Genomic DNA, 25,389 nt, shown 5'->3' with positions numbered 1-25,389 from the left:
GCTTTCTTTTGGTTTCTTGAGGGTCACTGTTGTGTGCAGTGCCCTCAGTATATGCCACGTTTGCAATGCCCTCCACATAGTCCACGCACACAGTGCCTTCATTGGCATGTGCCACGCATGCAGTGCTCTCGGCTTGCACAGCCCACCTGTGCTTGGAACCTTCCTGGTACATTAGTCATACCTGTTTGCTGAATCCAATAGGTAAACTGGAGCCACTGGTCGCCCGGCTCATGGGTGCCACAACTGCCACCCTGGTGGGGGACGGTGCAGACTGCCTCTTCTTTGGTGGTAATGCAGGTGGAGGACTGAGGAAAAGAAATGTTAAGTAAGTTAAATAAAATATATACACAAATATAGGTAAAACAGACCCTTAAGCAAGGCATCAATAGAACTATGTTAACTTTGCTGAGGTTGGACCCAGGATATCTCTTTGGCCTTCTCTGTCAATGTGTCACGGGTCTGAGGCTGCTTTTACACGGGGATATAATAAAGTAATCCCTTCCTATCCTGGGGGAGTAAGAGAACACCTCTCCAAACTCAAGGGTGGTTTTTAAGATAATGCATAAAGAACTTTTTAAACTCCCATCAGTCGTCCAGGGTCTGTCATCAAAGGTTAACCTAACATAGTAGCTAAGTTGATTATCGTGTAGGAGTCCTCGGTCTTTGTCACACCAAAGGAACAATTCAAAACAGACCAGCTCACCAATATCTGAGCAGACCTACTGGTGGGCGTGCCGTACTGCCTCAGCCTGACCCCCTTCTTTTGGTGTGCACCTCCACCTACAGACCATGTCCCCCTTCTTTTGACATGGGCCTCCACCTACAGACCATGACTCCCTTCTTTTGGCATGGACCTCCACCTACAGACCATGTCCCCCTTCTTTTGATATGGACCTCCACCTACAGACCATGACGCCCTTCTTTTGGCATTGACCTCCACCTAGACATGACTTCCTTATTTTGGCATTGATCTCCACCTACAGACCATGACTCCCTTCTTTTGGCATTGACCTCCACCTACAGACCATGACTCCCTTCTTTTGGCATTGACCTCAACCTACAGACACGACTCCCTTCTTTTGGCAATGACCTCCACCTACTGACCATGACTACATTCTTCTAGCATTGACCTCCACCTACAGACCATGACTCCCTTCTTTTGGCATGGACCTCCACCAACATACCATGACTCCTTTCTTTTGGCATTGACCTCCACCTACAGACCATGAATCCCCTCTTCTGGCATGGACCTCCACCTACAGACCATAGACTCTTATACAGCGGCGAGGCACTGCACTACTATGTTACAATCAGGATGGAAATCTTGAGTTTGATCTATGACAAACTTCTTCAAAGCAACCCAAAAAGCCTAATAAACTACATTTTTTGGGTGGGTGGGGGGGAAGTCGAGGGTTTTTAAACAAAAGAGAAACCCAGCTAACCAAAAACCCAAAAATGTGTGTGCAAGCTTTTTGACAGGTGCATTTTATGCCATACCCAAAAAGTGACGCTGAACCCAACAGTTAGCTAATTTAACAGCAATAACATGCACCCTGCTCATGACCAAAGGGCGCCTTCTGAATCATGCCTTCACCACACCCAATACCGCCTTTGGAGAGCCCCTAAACATAAATAAGAATGAAATCTAAAGAGCCGAAGAACCCATAGAGAGCTCGAGATTTAGACCTGTTTTCCACCACTCGGATCCCAGGGAGTGGGGGCTTTGGGGGGGCCTCCTCGTCCTCATCCGCAGTAGGTAGCTCTTCGACGGGTGGAGCGGCTGGGCTGGACTTGTTCAGAATTTCCATTTCTCGCTCGGTCAGAGGTAGATCCGTTGTGCTGCAGATATGAAGAAGAGAGGATTCATGTTCAAGCACACCAAGACATCTGCATATGCAAACAGGCAGCTGCACAAACAATGGGGTTCACCCACTGAGCCCATGCTAGAGGCTGGGGAACAGAACTACTGAAGTCAAAGGGGCTCTGAATTAAGAAGCACCAAGACATCTGCACGTGCAAACAGGCAGCTAGAAAAGGGTGGGTGGTGCACAAGCAATGGGGTTGACCCACTGGGCCCAATCTAGAGGCTGGGGAACAGAACTACTGAAGTCAAAGGGGCTCTGAATTAAGAACTGCATTGAGACCGCTCCTCGCCATCCGGCCTGTGGCTTACACCAGGCTAGGAGAAGCAGAGAAAGAATAAAATCACTGGTTTCTAAAATGCAGTCAAAATGGTTTGCAATCCGTGTATGGAAATCTCTCTCTACTTGACTTACTACAGTCGAGCTGTGATTTTTTTGGTCACATGTAAGACGACAATGCCGTAGCTGCTGTACTGTAATAGCTCTTCAGTAGTTACACCGTAAAGCCTGCAGGCAGAAGTCACTAGACCGTGCCTAAACCAGGTCCCAGAGAAGAATTAAAAGTCTTCTAAACAGTAAAATGAGGAGCTAGCTTTTCAGTTCTTATCAATTTCCCCTCTGAAAAGAAAGTTATCCATTGATAAAGTGACCTTTTAAGGTAATATGCTTATTTACTGCAAAGGCTGGATTTCAGTAGAAGAACCCAGAAACTAATATGTATGTTACCGCACATTCAAAGTGTTTAAATTATATTTTGCTACCAATAACAGGCAGCACATCACGTTACTTATTTTATGTTTATTCAGTGACTCTGCATTTACGGCTATAGTTAAAAAAAAAATTAAAAAAAGAGAATGCATCTCAAACAGGGTTGGGAAATGATTGATAGAGTGACCATATATTGAGGAAATAAATGCCCACTACCACAGCTTACATAGGGACATTCCTAGTCAACATTTTGTTATGTGGTTTTATTAGGGAGCTCAGTTTTGGGACACTTTCCTCTATGTGGTCAAGGAAATCTCCAGTGACTTGCCGTAGCCTTTAACAAATGGTCGGACCTCATCTCATATCCAGCATTAAAGCTTCACCAGGAGTAGGACTCTAGCGGAAACAACTACGCACAGATATCCAGGTGAAGACACACAGGCAGGACTATCCCACACAGATATCCATGTGACGACACACAGGCAGGACTATCCCACACAGATATCCATGTGACGACACACAGGCAGGACTATCCCACACAGATATCCAGGTGAAGACACACAGGCAGGACTATCCCACACAGATATCCAGGTGAAGACACACAGGCAGGGCTATCCCACACAGATATCCAGGTGAAGACACACAAGCAGGACTATCCCACACAGATATCCAGGTGAAGACACACAGGCAGGACTATCCCACACAGATATCAAGGTGAAGACACACAGGCAGGACTATCCCACACAGATATCAAGGTGAAGACACACAGGCAGGACTATCCCACACAGATATCCATGTGACGACACACAGGCAGGACTATCCCACACAGATATCCAGGTGAAGACACACAGGCAGGACTATCCCACACAGATATCCAGGTGAAGACACACAGGCAGGACTATCCCACACAGATATCCAGGTGAAGACACACAGGCAGGACTATCCCACACAGATATCAAGGTGAAGACACACAGGCAGGACTATCCCACACAGATATCCAGGTGAAGACACACAGGCAGGGCTATCCCACACAGATATCCAGGTGAAGACACACAGGCAGGACTATCCCACACAGATATCCAGGTGAAGACACACAGGCAGGTCTATCCCACACAGATATCCAGGTGAAGACACACAGGCAGGACTATCCCACACAGATATCCAGGTGAAGACACACAAGCAGGACTATCCCACACAGATATCCAGGTGAAGACACACAAGCAGGACTATCCCACACAGATATCCAGGTGAAGACACACAGGCAGGACTATCCCACACAGATATCCAGGTGAAGACACACAAGCAGGACTATCCCACACAGATATCCAGGTGAAGACACACAAGCAGGACTATCCCACACAGATATCCAGGTGAAGACACACAGGCAGGACTATCCCACACAGATATCCAGGTGAAGACACACAGGCAGGACTATCCCACACAGATATCAAGGTGAAGACACAGACAGGGCTATCCCACACAGATATCCAGGTGAAGACACACAGGCAGGACTATCCCACACAGATATTCATGTGAAGACACACAGGCAGGACTATCCCACACAGATATCCAGGTGAAGACACACAGACAGGTCTATCCCACACAGATATCCAGGTGAAGACACACAGACAGGACTATCCCACACAGATATCCAGGTGAAGACACACATGCAGGACTATCCCATACAGATATAGGTGAAGACACACAGGCAGGACTATCCCAAACAGATATAGGCGAAGACACACAGGCAGGTCTATCCCACACAGATATCCAGGTGAAGACACACAAGCAGGACTATCCCACACAGATATCCAGGTGAAGACACACAGACAGGTCTATCCCACACAGATATCCAGGTGAAGACACACAGGCAGGACTATCCCACACAGATATCCAGGTGAAGACACACAGGCAGGTCTATCCCACACAGATATCCAGGCGAAGACACACAGGCAGGACTATCCCACACAGATATCCAGGTGAAGACACACAGGCAGGACTATCCCAAACAGATATAGGCGAAGACACACAGGCAGGTCTATCCCACACAGATATCCAGGTGAAGATACACAGGCAGGACTATCCCACACAGATATCCAGGTGAAGACACAGGCAGGGCTATCCCACACAGATATCCAGGTGAAGACACACAGGCAGGACTATCCCACACAGATATCCAGGTGAAGACACACATGCAGGACTATCCCACACAGATATCCATGTGACGACACACAGGCAGGGCTATCCCACACAGATATCCATGTGAAGACACACAGGCAGGACTATCCCACACAGATATCAAGGTGAAGACACACAGGCAGGGCTATCCCACACAGATATCAAGGTGAAGACACACAGACAGGGCTATCCCACACAGATATCAAGGTGAAGACACACAGGCAGGTCTATCCCACACAGATATCCAGGTGAAGACACACAAGCAGGACTATCCCACACAGATATCCAGGTGAAGACACACAGACAGGACTATCCCACACAGATATCCAGGTGAAGACACACAGGCAGGACTATCCCACACAGATATCCAGGTGAAGACACACAGGCAGGACTATCCCACACAGATATCCAGGTGAAGACACACAGGCAGGTCTATCCCACACAGATATCCAGGTGAAGACACACAGACAGGACTATCCCACACAGATATCCAGGTGAAGACACACAAGCAGGACTATCCCACACAGATATCCAGGTGAAGACACACAAGCAGGACTATCCCACACAGATATCAAGGTGAAGACACACAGGCAGGTCTATCCCACACAGATATCCAGGTGAAGACACACAAGCAGGACTATCCCACACAGATATCCAGGTGAAGACACACAAGCAGGACTATCCCACACAGATATCCAGGTGAAGACACACAGGCAGGTCTATCCCACACAGATATCCAGGTGAAGACACACAGGCAGGACTATCCCACACAGATATCCATGTGAAGACACACAAGCAGGACTATCCCACACAGATATCCAGGTGAAGACACACAAGCAGGACTATCCCACACAGATATCAAGGTGAAGACACACAGGCAGGTCTATCCCACACAGATATCCAGGTGAAGACACACAAGCAGGACTATCCCACACAGATATCCAGGTGAAGACACACAAGCAGGACTATCCCACACAGATATCCAGGTGAAGACACACAAGCAGGACTATCCCACACAGATATCCAGGTGAAGACACACAAGCAGGACTATCCCACACAGATATCAAGGTGAAGACACACAGACAGGGCTATCCCACACAGATATCCAGGTGAAGACACACATGCAGGACTATCCCAAACAGATATCCAGGTGAAGACACACAGGCAGGGCTATCCCACACAGATATCAAGGTGAAGACACAGACAGGGCTATCCCACACAGATATCAAGGTGAAGACACACAGGCAGGACTATCCCACACAGATATCCAGGTGAAGACACACAGACAGGACTATCCCACACAGATATCCAGGTGAAGACACACATGCAGGACTATCCCACACAGATATCCAGGTGAAGACACACATGCAGGACTATCCCACACAGATATCCAGGTGAAGATACACAGGCAGGACTATCCCAAACAGATATCCAGGTGAAGACACACAGACAGGACTATCCCACACAGATATCCAGGTGAAGACACACATGCAGGACTATCCCACACAGATATCCAGGTGAAGACACACATGCAGGACTATCCCACACAGATATCCAGGTGAAGATACACAGGCAGGACTATCCCAAACAGATATCCAGGTGAAGACACACAGACAGGACTATCCCACACAGATATCCAGGTGAAGACACACATGCAGGACTATCCCACACAGATATCCAGGTGAAGACACACATGCAGGACTATCCCACACAGATATCCATGTGACGACACACAGGCAGGACTATCCCAAACAGATATAGGCGAAGACACACAGGCAGGACTATCCCAAACAGATATCCAGGTGAAGACACACAGGCAGGACTATCCCACACAGATATCCAGGTGAAGACACACAGGCAGGACTATCCCATACAGATATCAAGGTGAAGACACACAGACAGAGCTATCCCACACAGATATCCATGTGAAGACACACAGGCAGGACTATCCCACACAGATATCCAGGTGAAGACACACAGGCAGGACTATCCCACACAGATATCAAGGTGAAGACACACCGGCAGGACTATCCCACACAGATATCCAGGTGAAGACACAGGCAGGACTAACCCACACAGATATCAAGGTGAAGGAACAGACAGGGCTAATCCACACAGATATCAAGGTGAAGACACACAGGCAGGACTATCCCACACAGATATCCAGGTGAAGACACACAGGCAGGACTATCCCACACAGATATCCAGGTGAAGACACACAGGCAGGACTATCCCACACAGATATCCATGTGAAGACACACAGGCAGGACTATCCCACACAGATATCCAGGTGAAGACACAGGCAGGACTATCCCACACAGATATCAAGGTGAAGACACACAGACAGAGCTATCCCACACAGATATCCATGTGAAGACACACAGGCAGGACTATCCCATACAGATATCCAGGTGAAGACACACAGGCAGGACTATCCCACACAGATATCCAGGTGAAGACACACAGGCAGGACTATCCCACACAGATATCCACGTGAAGACACACAGGCAGGACTATCCCACACAGATATCCAGGTGAAGACACACAGGCAGGTCTATCCCACACAGATATCAAGGTGAAGACACACAGGCAGGACTATCCCACACAGATATCAAGGTGAAGACACACAGGCAGGGCTATCCCACACAGATATCCAGGTGAAGACACACAGGCAGGACTATCCCACACAGATATCCAGGTGAAGACACACAGGCAGGACTATCCCACACAGATATCCAGGTGAAGACACACAGGCAGGTCTATCCCACACAGATATCAAGGTGAAGACACACAGGCAGGACTATCCCACACAGATATCCAGGTGAAGACACACAAGCAGGACTATCCCACACAGATATCCAGGTGAAGACACACATGCAGGACTATCCCACACAGATATCCAGGTGAAGACACACAGGCAGGACTATCCCACACAGATATCCATGTGAAGATACACAGGCAGGACTATCCCACACAGATATCCAGGTGAAGACACACAAGCAGGACTATCCCACACAGATATCCAGGTGAAGACACACATGCAGGACTATCCCACACAGATATCCAGGTGAAGACACACATGCAGGACTATCCCACACAGATATCAAGGTGAAGACACACAGGCAGGACTATCCCACACAGATATCCAGGTGAAGACACACAGGCAGGACTATCCCACACAGATATCCATGTGAAGACACACAGGCAGGACTATCCCACACAGATATCCAGGTGAAGACACACAGGCAGGACTATCCCACACAGATATCCAGGTGAAGACACACAGGCAGGACTATCCCACACAGATATCCATGTGAAGACACACAGGCAGGGCTATCCCACACAGATATCCAGGTGAAGACACACAGGCAGGACTATCCCACACAGATATCCATGTGAAGACACACAGGCAGGACTATCCCACACAGATATCCATGTGAAGACACACAGACAGGGCTATCCCAAACAGATATCAAGGTGAAGGAACAGACAGGGCTAATCCACACAGATATCAAGGTGAAGACACACAGGCAGGACTATCCCACACAGATATCCAGGTGAAGACACACAGGCAGGACTATCCCACACAGATATCAAGGTGAAGACACACAGGCAGGACTATCCCAAACAGATATCAAGGTGAAGACACACAGACAGGGCTATCCCACACAGATATCCAGGTGAAGACACACAGGCAGGACTATCCCACACAGATATCAAGGTGAAGACACACCGGCAGGACTATCCCACACAGATATCAAGGTGAAGACACACAGACAGGGCTATCCCACACAGATATCCAGGTGAAGACACACAGGCAGGGCTATCCCACACAGATATCAAGGTGAAGACACAGACAGGGCTATCCCACACAGATATCAAGGTGAAGACACACAGACAGGGCTATCCCACACAGATATCCAGGTGAAGACACACAGGCAGGGCTATCCCACACAGATATCAAGGTGAAGACACAGACAGGGCTATCCCACACAGATATCAAGGTGAAGACACACAGGCAGGACTATCCCACACAGATATCCAGGTGAAGACACACAGGCAGGACTATCCCACACAGATATCCAGGTGAAGACACACAGGCAGGACTATCCCACACAGATATCCAGGTGAAGACACACAGACAGGACTATCCCACACAGATATCAAGGTGAAGACACACAGGCAGGACTATCCCATACAGATATCCAGGTGAAGACACACAGACAGGACTATCCCACACAGATATCCTGGTGAAGACACACAAGCAGGACTATCCCACACAGATATCAAGGTGAAGACACACAGGCAGGACTATCCCATACAGATATCAAGGTGAAGACACACAGGCAGGGCTATCCCACACAGATATCCAGGTGAAGACACACAGGCAGGACTATCCCACACAGATATCCATGAGAAGACACACAGGCAGGACTATCCCACACAGATATCAAGGTGAAGACACACAGGCAGGACTATCCCACACAGATATCCAGGTGAAGACACACAGGCAGGACTATCCCACACAGATATCAAGGTGAAGACACACAGACAGGGCTATCCCACACAGATATCAAGGTGAAGACACACAGGCAGGACTATCCCACACAGATATCCATGTGAAGACACACAGACAGAGATATCCCACACAGATATCAAGGTGAAGACACACAGGCAGGACTATCCCACACAGATATCCATGTGAAGACACACAGACAGAGCTATCCCACACAGATATCCATGTGAAGACACACAGGCAGGACTATCCCACACAGATATCCAGGTGAAGACACACAGGCAGGTCTATCCCACACAGATATCCAGGTGAAGACACACAGGCAGGACTATCCCACACAGATATCCAGGTGAAGACACACAGGCAGGACTATCCCACACAGATATCAAGGTGAAGACACACAGGCAGGACTATCCCACACAGATATCCAGGTGAAGACACACAGGCAGGGCTATCCCACACAGATATCCACGTGAAGACACACAGGCAGGACTATCCCACACAGATATCCAGGTGAAGACACACAGGCAGGTCTATCCCACACAGATATCCAGGTGAAGACACACAGGCAGGACTATCCCACACAGATATCCAGGTGAAGACACACAAGCAGGACTATCCCACACAGATATCCAGGTGAAGACACACAAGCAGGACTATCCCACACAGATATCAAGGTGAAGACACACAGGCAGGACTATCCCACACAGATATCCAGGTGAAGACACACAGGCAGGGCTATCCCACACAGATATCAAGGTGAAGACACAGACAGGGCTATCCCACACAGATATCCAGGTGAAGACACACAGGCAGGACTATCCCACACAGATATTCATGTGAAGACACACAGGCAGGACTATCCCACACAGATATCCAGGTGAAGACACACAGACAGGTCTATCCCACACAGTTATCCAGGTGAAGACACACAGACAGGACTATCCCACACAGATATCCAGGTGAAGACACACATGCAGGACTATCCCATACAGATATAGGTGAAGACACACAGGCAGGACTATCCCAAACAGATATAGGCGAAGACACACAGGCAGGTCTATCCCACACAGATATCCAGGTGAAGACACACAAGCAGGACTATCCCACACAGATATCCAGGTGAAGACACACAGACAGGTCTATCCCACACAGATATCCAGGTGAAGACACACAGGCAGGACTATCCCACACAGATATCCAGGTGAAGACACACAGGCAGGTCTATCCCACACAGATATCCAGGCGAAGACACACAGGCAGGACTATCCCACACAGATATCCAGGTGAAGACACACAGGCAGGACTATCCCAAACAGATATAGGCGAAGACACACAGGCAGGTCTATCCCACACAGATATCCAGGTGAAGATACACAGGCAGGACTATCCCACACAGATATCCAGGTGAAGACACAGGCAGGGCTATCCCACACAGATATCCAGGTGAAGACACAGGCAGGACTAACCCACACAGATATCAAGGTGAAGACACACAGGCAGGACTATCCCACACAGAGATCCAGGTGAAGACACACAGGCAGGACTATCCCACACAGATATCCAGGTGACGACACAGGCAGGACTAACCCACACAGATATCAAGGTGAAGACACACAGGCAGGACTATCCCACACAGATATCAAGGTGAAGACACACAGGCAGGACTATCCCAAACAGATATAGGCGAAGACACACAGGCAGGACTATCCCAAACAGATATCCAGGTGAAGACACACAGGCAGGACTATCCCACACAGATATCCAGGTGAAGACACACAGACAGGACTATCCCACACAGATATCAAGGTGAAGACACACAGGCAGGACTATCCCACACAGATATCCAGGTGAAGACACACAGGCAGGACTATCCCACACAGATATCCATGTGAAGACACACAGGCAGGACTATCCCACACAGATATCCAGGTGAAGACACACAGGCAGGACTATCCCACACAGATATCCATGTGAAGACACACAGACAGAGCTATCCCACACAGATATCCAGGTGAAGACACACAGGCAGGACTATCCCACACAGATATCCAGGTGAAGACACACAGGCAGGTCTATCCCACACAGATATCCAGGTGAAGACACACAAGCAGGACTATCCCACACAGATATCCAGGTGAAGACACAGGCAGGGCTATCCCACACAGATATCCATGTGAAGACACACAGGCAGGACTATCCCACACAGATATCCAGGTGAAGACACACAGGCAGGACTATCCCACACAGATATCCATGTGAAGACACACAGGCAGGACTATCCCACACAGATATCCAGGTGAAGACACACAGGCAGGACTATCCCACACAGATATCCAGGTGAAGACACACATGCAGGACTATCCCACACAGATATCCATGTGACGACACACAGGCAGGGCTATCCCACACAGATATCCATGTGAAGACACACAGGCAGGACTATCCCACACAGATATCAAGGTGAAGACACACAGGCAGGACTATCCCACACAGATATCAAGGTGAAGACACACAGACAGGGCTATCCCACACAGATATCAAGGTGAAGACACACAGGCAGGTCTATCCCACACAGATATCCAGGTGAAGACACACAAGCAGGACTATCCCACACAGATATCCAGGTGAAGACACACAGACAGGACTATCCCACACAGATATCCAGGTGAAGACACACAGGCAGGACTATCCCACACAGATATCCAGGTGAAGACACACAGGCAGGACTATCCCACACAGATATCCAGGTGAAGACACACAGGCAGGTCTATCCCACACAGATATCCAGGTGAAGACACACAGACAGGACTATCCCACACAGATATCCAGGTGAAGACACACAAGCAGGACTATCCCACACAGATATCCAGGTGAAGACACACAGGCAGGTCTATCCCACACAGATATCCAGGCGAAGACACACAGGCAGGACTATCCCACACAGATATCCAGGTGAAGACACACAGGCAGGACTATCCCAAACAGATATCCAGGTGAAGACACACAGGCAGGGCTATCCCACACAGATATCAAGGTGAAGACACAGACAGGGCTATCCCACACAGATATCAAGGTGAAGACACACAGGCAGGACTATCCCACACAGATATCCAGGTGAAGACACACAGACAGGACTATCCCACACAGATATCCAGGTGAAGACACACATGCAGGACTATCCCACACAGATATCCAGGTGAAGACACACATGCAGGACTATCCCACACAGATATCCAGGTGAAGATACACAGGCAGGACTATCCCAAACAGATATCCAGGTGAAGACACACAGACAGGACTATCCCACACAGATATCCAGGTGAAGACACACATGCAGGACTATCCCACACAGATATCCAGGTGAAGACACACATGCAGGACTATCCCACACAGATATCCAGGTGAAGATACACAGGCAGGACTATCCCAAACAGATATCCAGGTGAAGACACACAGACAGGACTATCCCACACAGATATCCAGGTGAAGACACACATGCAGGACTATCCCACACAGATATCCAGGTGAAGACACACATGCAGGACTATCCCACACAGATATCCATGTGACGACACACAGGCAGGACTATCCCAAACAGATATAGGCGAAGACACACAGGCAGGACTATCCCAAACAGATATCCAGGTGAAGACACACAGGCAGGACTATCCCACACAGATATCCAGGTGAAGACACACAGGCAGGACTATCCCATACAGATATCAAGGTGAAGACACACAGACAGAGCTATCCCACACAGATATCCATGTGAAGACACACAGGCAGGACTATCCCACACAGATATCCAGGTGAAGACACACAGGCAGGACTATCCCACACAGATATCAAGGTGAAGACACACCGGCAGGACTATCCCACACAGATATCCAGGTGAAGACACAGGCAGGACTATCCCACACAGATATCCATGTGAAGACACACAGGCAGGACTATCCCACACAGATATCCAGGTGAAGACACACAGGCAGGACTATCCCACACAGATATCAAGGTGAAGACACACAGACAGAGCTATCCCACACAGATATCCATGTGAAGACACACAGGCAGGACTATCCCATACAGATATCCAGGTGAAGACACACAGGCAGGACTATCCCACACAGATATCCAGGTGAAGACACACAGGCAGGACTATCCCACACAGATATCCACGTGAAGACACACAGGCAGGACTATCCCACACAGATATCCAGGTGAAGACACACAGGCAGGTCTATCCCACACAGATATCAAGGTGAAGACACACAGGCAGGACTATCCCACACAGATATCAAGGTGAAGACACACAGGCAGGGCTATCCCACACAGATATCCAGGTGAAGACACACAGGCAGGACTATCCCACACAGATATCCAGGTGAAGACACACAGGCAGGACTATCCCACACAGATATCCAGGTGAAGACACACAGGCAGGTCTATCCCACACAGATATCAAGGTGAAGACACACAGGCAGGACTATCCCACACAGATATCCAGGTGAAGACACACAAGCAGGACTATCCCACACAGATATCCAGGTGAAGACACACATGCAGGACTATCCCACACAGATATCCAGGTGAAGACACACAGGCAGGACTATCCCACACAGATATCCATGTGAAGATACACAGGCAGGACTATCCCACACAGATATCCAGGTGAAGACACACAAGCAGGACTATCCCACACAGATATCCAGGTGAAGACACACATGCAGGACTATCCCACACAGATATCCAGGTGAAGACACACATGCAGGACTATCCCACACAGATATCAAGGTGAAGACACACAGGCAGGACTATCCCACACAGATATCCAGGTGAAGACACACAGGCAGGACTATCCCACACAGATATCCATGTGAAGACACACAGGCAGGACTATCCCACACAGATATCCAGGTGAAGACACACAGGCAGGACTATCCCACACAGATATCCAGGTGAAGACACACAGGCAGGACTATCCCACACAGATATCCATGTGAAGACACACAGGCAGGGCTATCCCACACAGATATCCAGGTGAAGACACACAGGCAGGACTATCCCACACAGATATCCATGTGAAGACACACAGGCAGGACTATCCCACACAGATATCCATGTGAAGACACACAGACAGGGCTATCCCAAACAGATATCAAGGTGAAGGAACAGACAGGGCTAATCCACACAGATATCCAGGTGAAGACACACAGGCAGGACTATCCCACACAGATATCAAGGTGAAGACACACCGGCAGGACTATCCCACACAGATATCAAGGTGAAGACACACAGACAGGGCTATCCCACACAGATATCCAGGTGAAGACACACAGGCAGGGCTATCCCACACAGATATCAAGGTGAAGACACAGACAGGGCTATCCCACACAGATATCAAGGTGAAGACACACAGACAGGGCTATCCCACACAGATATCCAGGTGAAGACACACAGGCAGGGCTATCCCACACAGATATCAAGGTGAAGACACAGACAGGGCTATCCCACACAGATATCAAGGTGAAGACACACAGGCAGGACTATCCCACACAGATATCCAGGTGAAGACACACAGGCAGGACTATCCCACACAGATATCCAGGTGAAGACACACAGGCAGGACTATCCCACACAGATATCCAGGTGAAGACACACAGACAGGACTATCCCACACAGATATCAAGGTGAAGACACACAGGCAGGACTATCCCATACAGATATCCAGGTGAAGACACACAGACAGGACTATCCCACACAGATATCCAGGTGAAGACACACAAGCAGGACTATCCCACACAGATATCAAGGTGAAGACACACAGGCAGGACTATCCCATACAGATATCAAGGTGAAGACACACAGGCAGGGCTATCCCACACAGATATCCAGGTGAAGACACACAGGCAGGACTATCCCACACAGATATCCATGAGAAGACACACAGGCAGGACTATCCCACACAGATATCAAGGTGAAGACACACAGGCAGGACTATCCCACACAGATATCCAGGTGAAGACACACAGGCAGGACTATCCCACACAGATATCAAGGTGAAGACACACAGACAGGGCTATCCCACACAGATATCAAGGTGAAGACACACAGGCAGGACTATCCCACACAGATATCCATGTGAAGACACACAGACAGAGATATCCCACACAGATATCAAGGTGAAGACACACAGGCAGGACTATCCCACACAGATATCCATGTGAAGACACACAGACAGAGCTATCCCACACAGATATCCATGTGAAGACACACAGGCAGGACTATCCCACACAGATATCCAGGTGAAGACACACAGGCAGGTCTATCCCACACAGATATCAAGGTGAAGACACACAGGCAGGACTATCCCACACAGATATCCAGGTGAAGACACACAGGCAGGACTATCCCACACAGATATCAAGGTGAAGACACACAGGCAGGACTATCCCACACAGATATCAAGGTGAAGACACACAGGCAGGACTATCCCACACAGATATCCACGTGAAGACACACAGGCAGGACTATCCCACACAGATATCCAGGTGAAGACACACAGGCAGGTCTATCCCACACAGATATCAAGGTGAAGACACACAGGCAGGACTATCCCACACAGATATCCATGTGAAGACACACAGGCAGGACTATCCCACACAGATATCAAGGTGAAGACACACAGACAGGGCTATCCCACACAGATATCCAGGTGAAGACACACAGGCAGGACTATCCCACACAGATATCAAGGTGAAGACACACAGGCAGGACTATCCCAAACAGATATCCATGTGAAGACACACAGACAGAGCTATCCCACACAGATATCCATGTGAAGACACACAGGCAGGGCTATCCCACACAGATATCAAGGTGAAGACACACAGGCAGGACTATCCCAAACAGATATCCATGTGAAGACACACAGACAGAGCTATCCCACACAGATATCCATGTGAAGACACACAGGCAGGACTATCCCACACAGATATTCATGTGAAGACACACAGGCAGGACTATCCCACACAGATATCAAGGTGAAGACACACAGACAGGGCTATCCCACACAGATATCCAGGTGAAGACACACAGGCAGGACTATCCCACACAGATATCCAGGTGAAGACACACAGGCAGGGTTATCCCACACAGATATTTAGGTTAAGACACACAGGCAGGGCTATCCCACACAGATATTTAGGTTAAGACACACAGGCAGGGCTGGCTCCCTTCAAGAGACATGCAGGATGTCCTCAGTCACCTACCTGTCAGATTTGCACGCCGGTAGACTGGGTTTGGTGGCACTTGTTGGTGACGGGTGTTCTTGTTTTTCTATCATCAGCCTGACCAGCTCCTAATTAGAAAGAGGAAAAGAAGCTGGTGAAACTAATGCCAGTGGACTGCCCGCTGCTTTACACTAAATGTGGGACAGGTTCTCGGTCCAGTCCCTGCTCAGTGACCATCCAACAGCCCCACTTCCAGGCAGCTCCAGCTGTTGGTGAGGGCTTTACTTGGTAGGAGCAGTACGCGTGGGTTACAGAAGAATCCATGTGTACCTACGTGTCTTTGATCTTGGGTCCGAGCTGGTGCAGTGCAAAACCGACAAAGCACATCGCTGTGAGTCTCTCTGATGCACTGAAACCTGCAAAATGAATCAGTTTCTGAAGCTGGCGACTGGTTGAGCTGCAGCAGGAGAAATATCAACAGAATGGGATATCCCTGGCTCAATTTATATCAGTGTCCTTTTCATCTGATCTCTGAAGGTATCAGTGGCAAAAACAAGGTAAAGTAAAAAATAAATGTTGAATTTCACTCTACACCTCAGCGCATTTTAACTGGACAGTTATGCATTTGTGTAAGGAACGTCAGACTAAAAGGAGCGGACCTTGAAAGACGTGGAACATTTGTCTGTTTTCAGTGCACACAAGTCCATGGACAACTTTCTGTGAGGCTCCCGGTGTCCACCTGGGAAACTAGGGCTTACATGGGATGAAATGAAATAAAATGAAATATAGTATTTATAGAGCGCACGGTGGCCAAACGGCTTCCTGGCGCTGAGAGCTCTACTGAACAGAACAGATAGGGCCAAGGAATTTAGCAGGGGTAGGCCTGGGCAAACAAGAATGTTTTAAGCGCTTTCCGGAAGTGTGAAAAAATAGGGATAGAACGCATGGAAAGAGGGAGGGAATTCCAAAACCGGGGGGCAAGGACAGAGAATCTGGTTCCACCAGTGCGGGATTTGCGAAAACGGGGAATAGTGAGGAGGGCAGAGGAAGACGAACGAAGGGTACGGACAGGGGTGTGAGTGGAGATCAAGGAATTGATGAACGCTGGAGCAGAGCCATCAACAGCCCGGAAGACTAGGCATCCTAGTTTGAACAGGGATCTCTGTAAGACGGGGAGCCAGTGAACAGATTTGAGAACAGGGGTGATATGATGAGATTTGGGAAAGTGAAAAATAAGTCGGGCGGCCTGGTTTTGGATTGCTTGAAGGCGACGGGTTTCGTAGGCAGGAATACCCACGAACAAGCTGTTTCCATAATCAAGGCGGGAGGTAATGAGGGCCGAAATAATAATTTTGAGGGAATCGAGGGGAAAAAAACGGGATATCTTATGAATCAAACGGAGGGAAAGAAAGCAGGAAGACACTACAGAACTGACCTGGCCGTGCATTGAAAGGTCATGACTGACCCTAATGCCCAGCGTTTTAACAGAGGGAACAGGGATAGGGGGGGGGGACCAAAGATAGGGGGCCAAAAAGCAGAGGACCAGGGGCTGGATGAGCCACCAGTCAGAACAAGCTCAGTCTTATCTGGGTTGAGCTTGAGATGATTGGCGCTCATCCACCCGGAAATAAAAACCAGAGTGGAGCGAAAGAATGATAGGGAGTGGGGGGAGGAGAGATCAAAAACGAGCTGGAGGTCCTCGGCGTAATTATACACAGAGACCCCCAGATCGAGGAGAGAAACAATAAGGGGACGGATGTAAAGATTGAAGAGAAGAGGGGAAAGAGAGGAACCTTGGGGAACCCCGCATGACACCGGGAGGGGAGAAGCAGAGAAACCAGAGAGGTGAACAGCTTGTGAGCGTCCAAGAAGAAAGGACGTGATCCAAGAAAGAGCAGGGCCCCGAATGCCCGCTGCGCTGACACGGTCAAGGAGGATGGAATGATCGACCGTGTCAAACGCAGTGGACAGATCCAGGAGAACCAAGGCTTGAGGGGAGTTGGTGTCGGCCTTGGCCTTCAGCTCGTCAAGGACCGCGAGAACCACTGACTCGGTCGAGTGGCCCGAGCGGAAGCCAGCTTGGTGGGAAGCGAGGAGGTTATTCTGCTCAATATAAGAGGAAAGACAGGAAGTGACATAGCTTTCGAGAATTTTGGCAAGATAGGGAAGAAGAGAAATGGGTCTGAAATTAGAAGGGAGGGAAGAATCAAGGCCAGGTTTTTTGAGGATGGGAAAAACAATCGCAGATTTAAATAAAGAGGGGACCAAACAAGTTGAAAGAGAAGCATTAAGAAAAGAAAGAGGAGTGGTAGGGCAAGCGGTGAAAAGAGTTCTGAGCACAGGGGCACAATCGGCAGGGGAGCCAGACTTAACTTTGATAAGTAGAGCTTATCACACATGTCAACGGCCTTCCTTGCATGAGATTCCCATGTCCTTCTTGGACACTAGAACCTGCACCTTACGACAAACAAGTCAAGCCGTCTGTGTGTGAGGCTTCCAGTGTCCACCTGGGCTACACCTCTATTTTTAAATAACTGCATTGCATGTTATGAGTGGTGTTTATTTTGTTCTCTCGCCATTTGTCAATCTTGCGCCTAAAACCCTCTTTTGTGTTCCAACAAAACCAGTGAGGATGAATTTCTCTTCAAAAGGTCAGTAAATAAAATAAAACATGGCCATGGGGTTGGAACATGGTAAAAGCAGAGAAGGCATTAGGAGAAGGTGGTGTGAGGAAAGCACATAGTTTGTGCAATGTTGGGGGCAACAAGAGCACACCTACATCCTGAGAGGGGTCACTGGTCACAGACACTATTAACAGTGAAATCATCGCCTCGGCCACTGGACCCCTGATTAGGACTACAAACATAACTGCTCTAATGCCCACAAAAACAGTTTAATGCTCTGCATGCTGCAGAGTTTAAGCTAAGACCTCGTGTAGAAATTGACACCTTAAAACCTATAGGATTCTGAGCTCAGAAAAAAGGGAAGCAGCAATATAAAAACAACTATTAGAATTTTAGTATATGGAGTACTAAGAAAGCTTAAAGGGAGAGTCATATGTTTTAATTCCATTCCAACAACCTTTCTGAAGTGCACTTACATAATGTCAGATACATTGGAAATACAAAACATCTGGAGGAGTGTTAAATACCCAGTGCCAATCTAGTGCTTTTTAGGTGTCGGCTAGTAACGCGCAAAGCGCGTTCTCGCCAGAGAACTATAGCTGTCGTCTCAGCCGACAACGAGCTGGAATGTGGAGACAAGACCTGGCGGCACGCGCAGCGTTGTCCCATAGGATAACGTTGTGCGCGTGAACTTCTGCCGACAGCATGGCAGAAAGGACGGGATCGCGACGCGCGCCTCGTGAACAGTTCACGAGTTTGGAATGCAGGGGGAGTTAGCAGAGGGGCGCTGATAAACAGGCAGGCGCCCTGCGCGTGGGAGACGGGCTGGCCATGGTTGCGAGCGCTGCCTTATACAGAGAGCTGTCCATGTCTTTCTTCAACCCTCGCCTCGTAAAGAAGTTTAGAGCTGCGGCTTGAGGGTTGTCATGTCTGTTTTATATAGTGCTGATTTTTGGTATGTAATTAACGGATTTCTGAGCACTCTTTAAGCACTTCAGAGGCAAACTGGTGACGGGAAATGAAAGAGGTTAAGATCGCACGATAAAGTAAAATTAGGAATGTGGGATTAGAAATCAGTCCCCCACGCCGTTGCACAACTGGAAACTTCACCCCTTCTGTTCCCAGCCTGTGCCCAGAGGCTGTGAAGTCTGTGGCGGGCGCTGTACCCGTGGACGCACGTACTTGGCTGGCACACTGTGCTCGTGGCAACCTTTCACTGCAGGCTGCATCACTGCGCGGCTATGCCAGGCATGCCCATCGCTGCATCTCACCAGCACCCGCTGCTTGCTGCGGGCACTGCACTATTGCACCTATTATGACTAGTTTGGGGCTAGCAGGCAAAGGCACTTCTCCAAACCCACCCGCTGCTTGCTGCGGGCACTGCACTATTGCACCTATTATGACTAGTTTGGGGCTAGCAGGCAAAGGCACTTCTCCAAACCCACCCGCTGCTTGCTGCGGGCACTGCACTATTGCACCTATTATGACTAGTTTGGGGCTAGCAGGCAAAGGCACTTCTCCAAACCCACCCGCTGCTTGCTGCGGGCACTGCACTATTGCACCTATTATGACTAGTTTGGGGCTAGCAGGCAAAGGCACTTCTCCAAACCCACCCGCTGCTTGCTGCGGGCACTGCACTATTGCACCTATTATGACTAGTTTGGGGCTAGCAGGCAAAGGCACTTCTCCAAACCCACCCGCTGCTTGCTGCGGGCATTGCACTATTGCACCTATTATGACTAGTTTGGGGCTAGCAGGCAAAGGCACTTCTCCAAACCCACCCGCTGCTTGCTGCGGGCATTGCACTATTGCACCTATTATGACTAGTTTGGGGCTAGCAGGCAAAGGCACTTCTCCAAACCCACCCGCTGCTTGCTGCGGGCATTGCACTATTGCACCTATTATGACTAGTTCGGGGCTAGCAGGCAAAGGCACTTCTCCAAACCCACCCGCTGCTTGCTGCGGGCACTGCACTATTGCACCTATTATGACTAGTTCGGGGCTAGCAGGCAAAGGCACTTCTCCAAACCCACCCGCTGCTTGCTGCGGGCACTGCACTATTGCACCTATTATGACTAGTTTGGGGCTAGCAGGCAAAGGCACTTCTCCAAACCCACCCGCTGCTTGCTGCGGGCACTGCACTATTGCACCTATTATGACTAGTTTGGGGCTAGCAGGCAAAGGCACTTCTCCAAACCCACCCGCTGCGGGCATTGCACTATTGCACCTATTATGACTAGTTCGGGGCTAGCAGGCAAAGGCACTTCTCCAAACCCACCCGCTGCTTGCTGCGGGCACTGCACTATTGCACCTATTATGACTAGTTTGGGGCTAGCAGGCAAAGGCACTTCTCCAAACCCACCCGCTGCTTGCTGCGGGCATTGCACTATTGCACCTATTATGACTAGTTCGGGGCTAGCAGGCAAAGGCACTTCTCCAAACCCACCCGCAGCTTGCTGAGGGCACTGCACTATTGCACCTATTATGACTAGTTTGGGGCTAGCAGGCAAAGGCACTTCTCCAAACCCACCCGCTGCGGGCATTGCACTATTGCACCTATTATGACTAGTTCGGGGCTAGCAGGCAAAGGCACTTCTCCAAACCCACCCGCTGCTTGCTGCGGGCACTGCACTATTGCACCTATTATGACTAGTTCGGGGCTAGCAGGCAAAGGCACTTCTCCAAACCCACCCGCTGCTTGCTGCGGGCACTGCACTATTGCACCTATTATGACTAGTTCGGGGCTAGCAGGCAAAGGCACTTCTCCAAACCCACTGCATGTGCCCATAGCGCCGAAAGTGCTGCTAGGCGCTGCGGACTACCGTCCCTCGCAAACAAATACACCTTAAGAATGTAAATCCCGTGCACCAGAAGGCGTATGCCCGCCAAGCAGTAGTGCACCATGCCAACCTTGGGTATGTGGTGTATGCTGCGTAACTTGTGTCAGAACACTTCAGCGCTCGAAAGCAGCCTCGCTGGCAAGTGGCGCTTTACTGAACACATGGATTTTTAATGAAATGAACCAATTTCTGCAATAACACTGCAATGTGTGTAAATACAGTGCTCCATATTCAGTGCACAATTTAAAAAGACGGCGGATAAAATGTACACCGTGGGAGTAAATAAATGGCTCCTCTGCGCTATCCAAACGCTCATAAATTCCCTACGAAATAAACCAAAAAAAGTCTTTCGCGTGGGCTATTTAATCCCGACTGGACATTTCAGCGCCTGTTTACCTTGCTTGTTTGAAGTAACTGTGCTTCTATGCGATGAGCTAATGGTCTGCTTTTGTTACAAATAGCGCTCAACAGTCGATCCAGCTTTGTTTCTAAACACTCGCAATTGCTGCAGATAAAGCCCGTACATAAAAGCAATTTGCCCAGGAACACACCTGTATACAGGGAAAGCCCGGATTGGAAGTCGGGTTTGCTCGACTCCCCGCTGAAAGCATTCTCCGATGTTTTACTGCTTTACAATTATTGTCAGGATAACATGAGCCATATTTTGTTAGGAACGACAGAAGTGCAATGGACACAATAATTTGTGAACTCACGAGCGAGTGATCAGAGTATTATTCTCGCGATAGAAGGGGGTCGGGCCGCACACATAGTTTGGAGCGCACGTCCACCCCACTGTTAGTGAAGTGGGGGGGGGGGGGGGTCTTTGCACGCCTCCCCATCCTGCCAGCACCCCAGTAAAGCATCTCAAACTTTGACACTCAGTCGATTCTTTCCGGAAAAAGTTTGTTGAACTCACAGGCGTCGTTCCATCTTCACCCTCGTGCAACTCCCTAACGCAGTGTGATATATAAATGGATATCACGCTCCATAGCGCACACTGCAGCACTTCAGCGCATGTAGGCGCCTCAGGGAGATAACACGATGCAGGAATTGGACACAATGAAGTATAAATTATTTTTAGCGGCACTCATTTCATCCTTGAAAAAAGGATGAAAGGTGAGTTGGCTCTGACGGAGTTCAGACCTGGGAGGCTGCACGCGCCCCCTCGGCGGGTGCTCGTCAGAAGCAGCCCCCTGTCTCGGAGGGCACCTCGTGTGACTGGCACAGACCGTGCCACACTCCCCTGCCTCGCCATGCCCCTGGAAGGAGCGCTGTGCTCCCACGGACTAGCGCTGTTGGCATAGACTTTCATGATTTGGTTGACCATACAAAAGTATGTTGCCTTTGTTTAGTGTTAACAGTACGATAATTGAAAGAACTGTAGGTCCTGTGGTGACACCTTGAGATTACTGACTGTATAAGACTGCCCTTCTGATTGATGAATTATCTGTCCTGCAAATATTTCTGCTGCCCCTTAATTGTGGTCCAGCCAGGGCACACCAGTAACCATGGCAAAAGAAGAACTGTAGAAAAATATATTGCTGCTAAAATGCTGCTACACTTTGAGTTTTATGCCACTAAATTGTCATTTGTGCGCAGCTATATTTGCTAATCTGTGCCTCAATATCCTGGAGGGTCTGACAAATGCAGTGTTTTTATGAGACTTTGGTTTTCATGTTTCGCCTGCATATTGTTTGTGAAGTCTTTTGTACATTTTAAGCTATTGGCACTTTAATTGACAATGCGTATTATTTTTGTTTTTTAAAACATAAATAAAAGGCATTGTTAATTACAATGCCAATAGCTTAAACTCGTTAAACACCCGTAGCCTGCTCGACTTTTAACACCGTGTCCTCATGTCTGCTCTAAAACTGCAAGTCAGGAGAGCACACTGTGAGGTCATCAGGCAGCGACGAAGAGGCTACTTCGCAAATGTAACTGTTTTATTGAATTGCAGTGCTGAAGTTTGCATGCACCATTGAACAATGCACAATATACCAGTGCTAGATCTGGGTTGTAACTATATACCAGAGGCCCGGACTCTCCTAATCTATGCAGTATCATATTTGTATTCAATTGGTAGGGGAAGCTTGAAGTTTCATTATTACAGCACACTTAGAGCAGCCTATCGCAATAAATTAATATTAATTCACTATAACTCCAGGGTAATGTTGGTGTATATTTTTGGGCCATATTGTGGGTAGTATGCACATATAGATGTTGTGTTGGCTGACGTGGCACTAACACAACTATCCTTGCTGCATGTCCAAGACCTCTGAACTAAAGGACATTAAACAAAGCTTCCTGGAAGTAAACCTTTACCCATGCAGGCTGGTACAATTACATGAGGCACTACAAATGCGCGCCAAGTGCCTATCCTGTGTATTTTTTTTTTTTTATAATTCTTTTTATTATTTTCAAAACAAAAGGAAATAGACGCATCAGGTGCCCTACCAGAGCATCACTACGCACCACCACAGCATCACTCAGCGCACCACCACAGCATCACTCAGGGGCAGCACAACATCACTATGCGCTACCAAAATGCTTATAAGTACAACAGTAACTTACAATATTATTATAATATAATATTTCCAACATTGCTTAATATTTTGCAGCAGCTATCATCTTGCAAATCATCTTTATACACCAATACAGACTTTGCTAAAAATGTAATGCAACACATTGTCATATACAATGCCAATAACTCAAACTTTAATGCTGCGAGACCTATTGCATTGCAAATGCTTGTTTTTTTAGCTCCTGTCCCATTAGGGGAAAGAGTTCAAGTGTAGCCAAACATTCCTGGGTGCTTCCTTCCACACACTGACAGAACACAGTAAGAATTGTAGTTTTATTGATACAGTACAAAGATATATATTCAATTCCTCCACATGGATGTCTTCACCAAAGTGAGATACGTTGGGAATATGAGAGGACAGGAAGAGTTTCCAAAATCATCTGGAACTCTTGTGCTTTTTGTTTAGCCTCCGTCCTATCTGGGCAAACAACTGAGTTTGGGCCCCAAGTATTCTTGTGGCTCTGTTCCCATAAAAACCACTCCTGAATATTTGTTAGCTTATGATTACCTACTTCGGTCTAGTTAGTCTATGTGCCGACTAGTGGCGTTCCAGTGTTCTTTCTTTGGAAGATATATATATATCACTCATCATTCCGAAATCCTTTCTCTAATGAATCTCACACCAGAGCCATGCTTCAGTGAAGTCTATTTTCTCCAGAGAAGCTCAATCTAGTTCATTCAGACCACACACCTATTACTTTCCATTACTGATACAGATGATCCACCACTCAGTTTAGATCATCTTCTACAAGACCTAGAGATTGATGCTAACTCCACCATCTCTAGTGGCCTCAAAACCAAATCCAAACTACCTGGGGGCAAGTCCATTCCATCGATGTTTTGCCACA

General features: G+C 48.5%; 1 protein-coding gene across 3 annotated transcripts in view; it reads right to left on the bottom strand.

The window, feature by feature from the left end:
* The window catches only part of RAPGEF1 (Rap guanine nucleotide exchange factor 1), a 669,494-nt gene that overhangs the window by 361,909 nt on the left and 282,196 nt on the right, over positions 1–25,389 (bottom strand). For all 3 annotated transcript variants that reach the window (XM_078646181.1, XM_078646179.1, XM_078646180.1), the window contains exons 5-7: positions 16,536–16,624; positions 1,687–1,839; positions 182–305 (exon numbers count right to left, since the gene is read on the bottom strand). In XM_078646181.1, the coding sequence (XP_078502307.1) occupies positions 182–305; positions 1,687–1,839; positions 16,536–16,624 (366 nt within the window). The remainder of the gene's footprint in view (positions 1–181; positions 306–1,686; positions 1,840–16,535; positions 16,625–25,389) is intronic.

Source organism: Lissotriton helveticus, chromosome 5_1, assembly GCF_964261635.1.
Source record: "Lissotriton helveticus chromosome 5_1, aLisHel1.1, whole genome shotgun sequence".
In the NCBI taxonomy this organism is placed as follows: Eukaryota; Metazoa; Chordata; class Amphibia; order Caudata; family Salamandridae; genus Lissotriton; species Lissotriton helveticus.
Note: the sequence above shows the minus strand (reverse complement) of the source record. Positions and strands in the feature narration are given on the sequence as shown.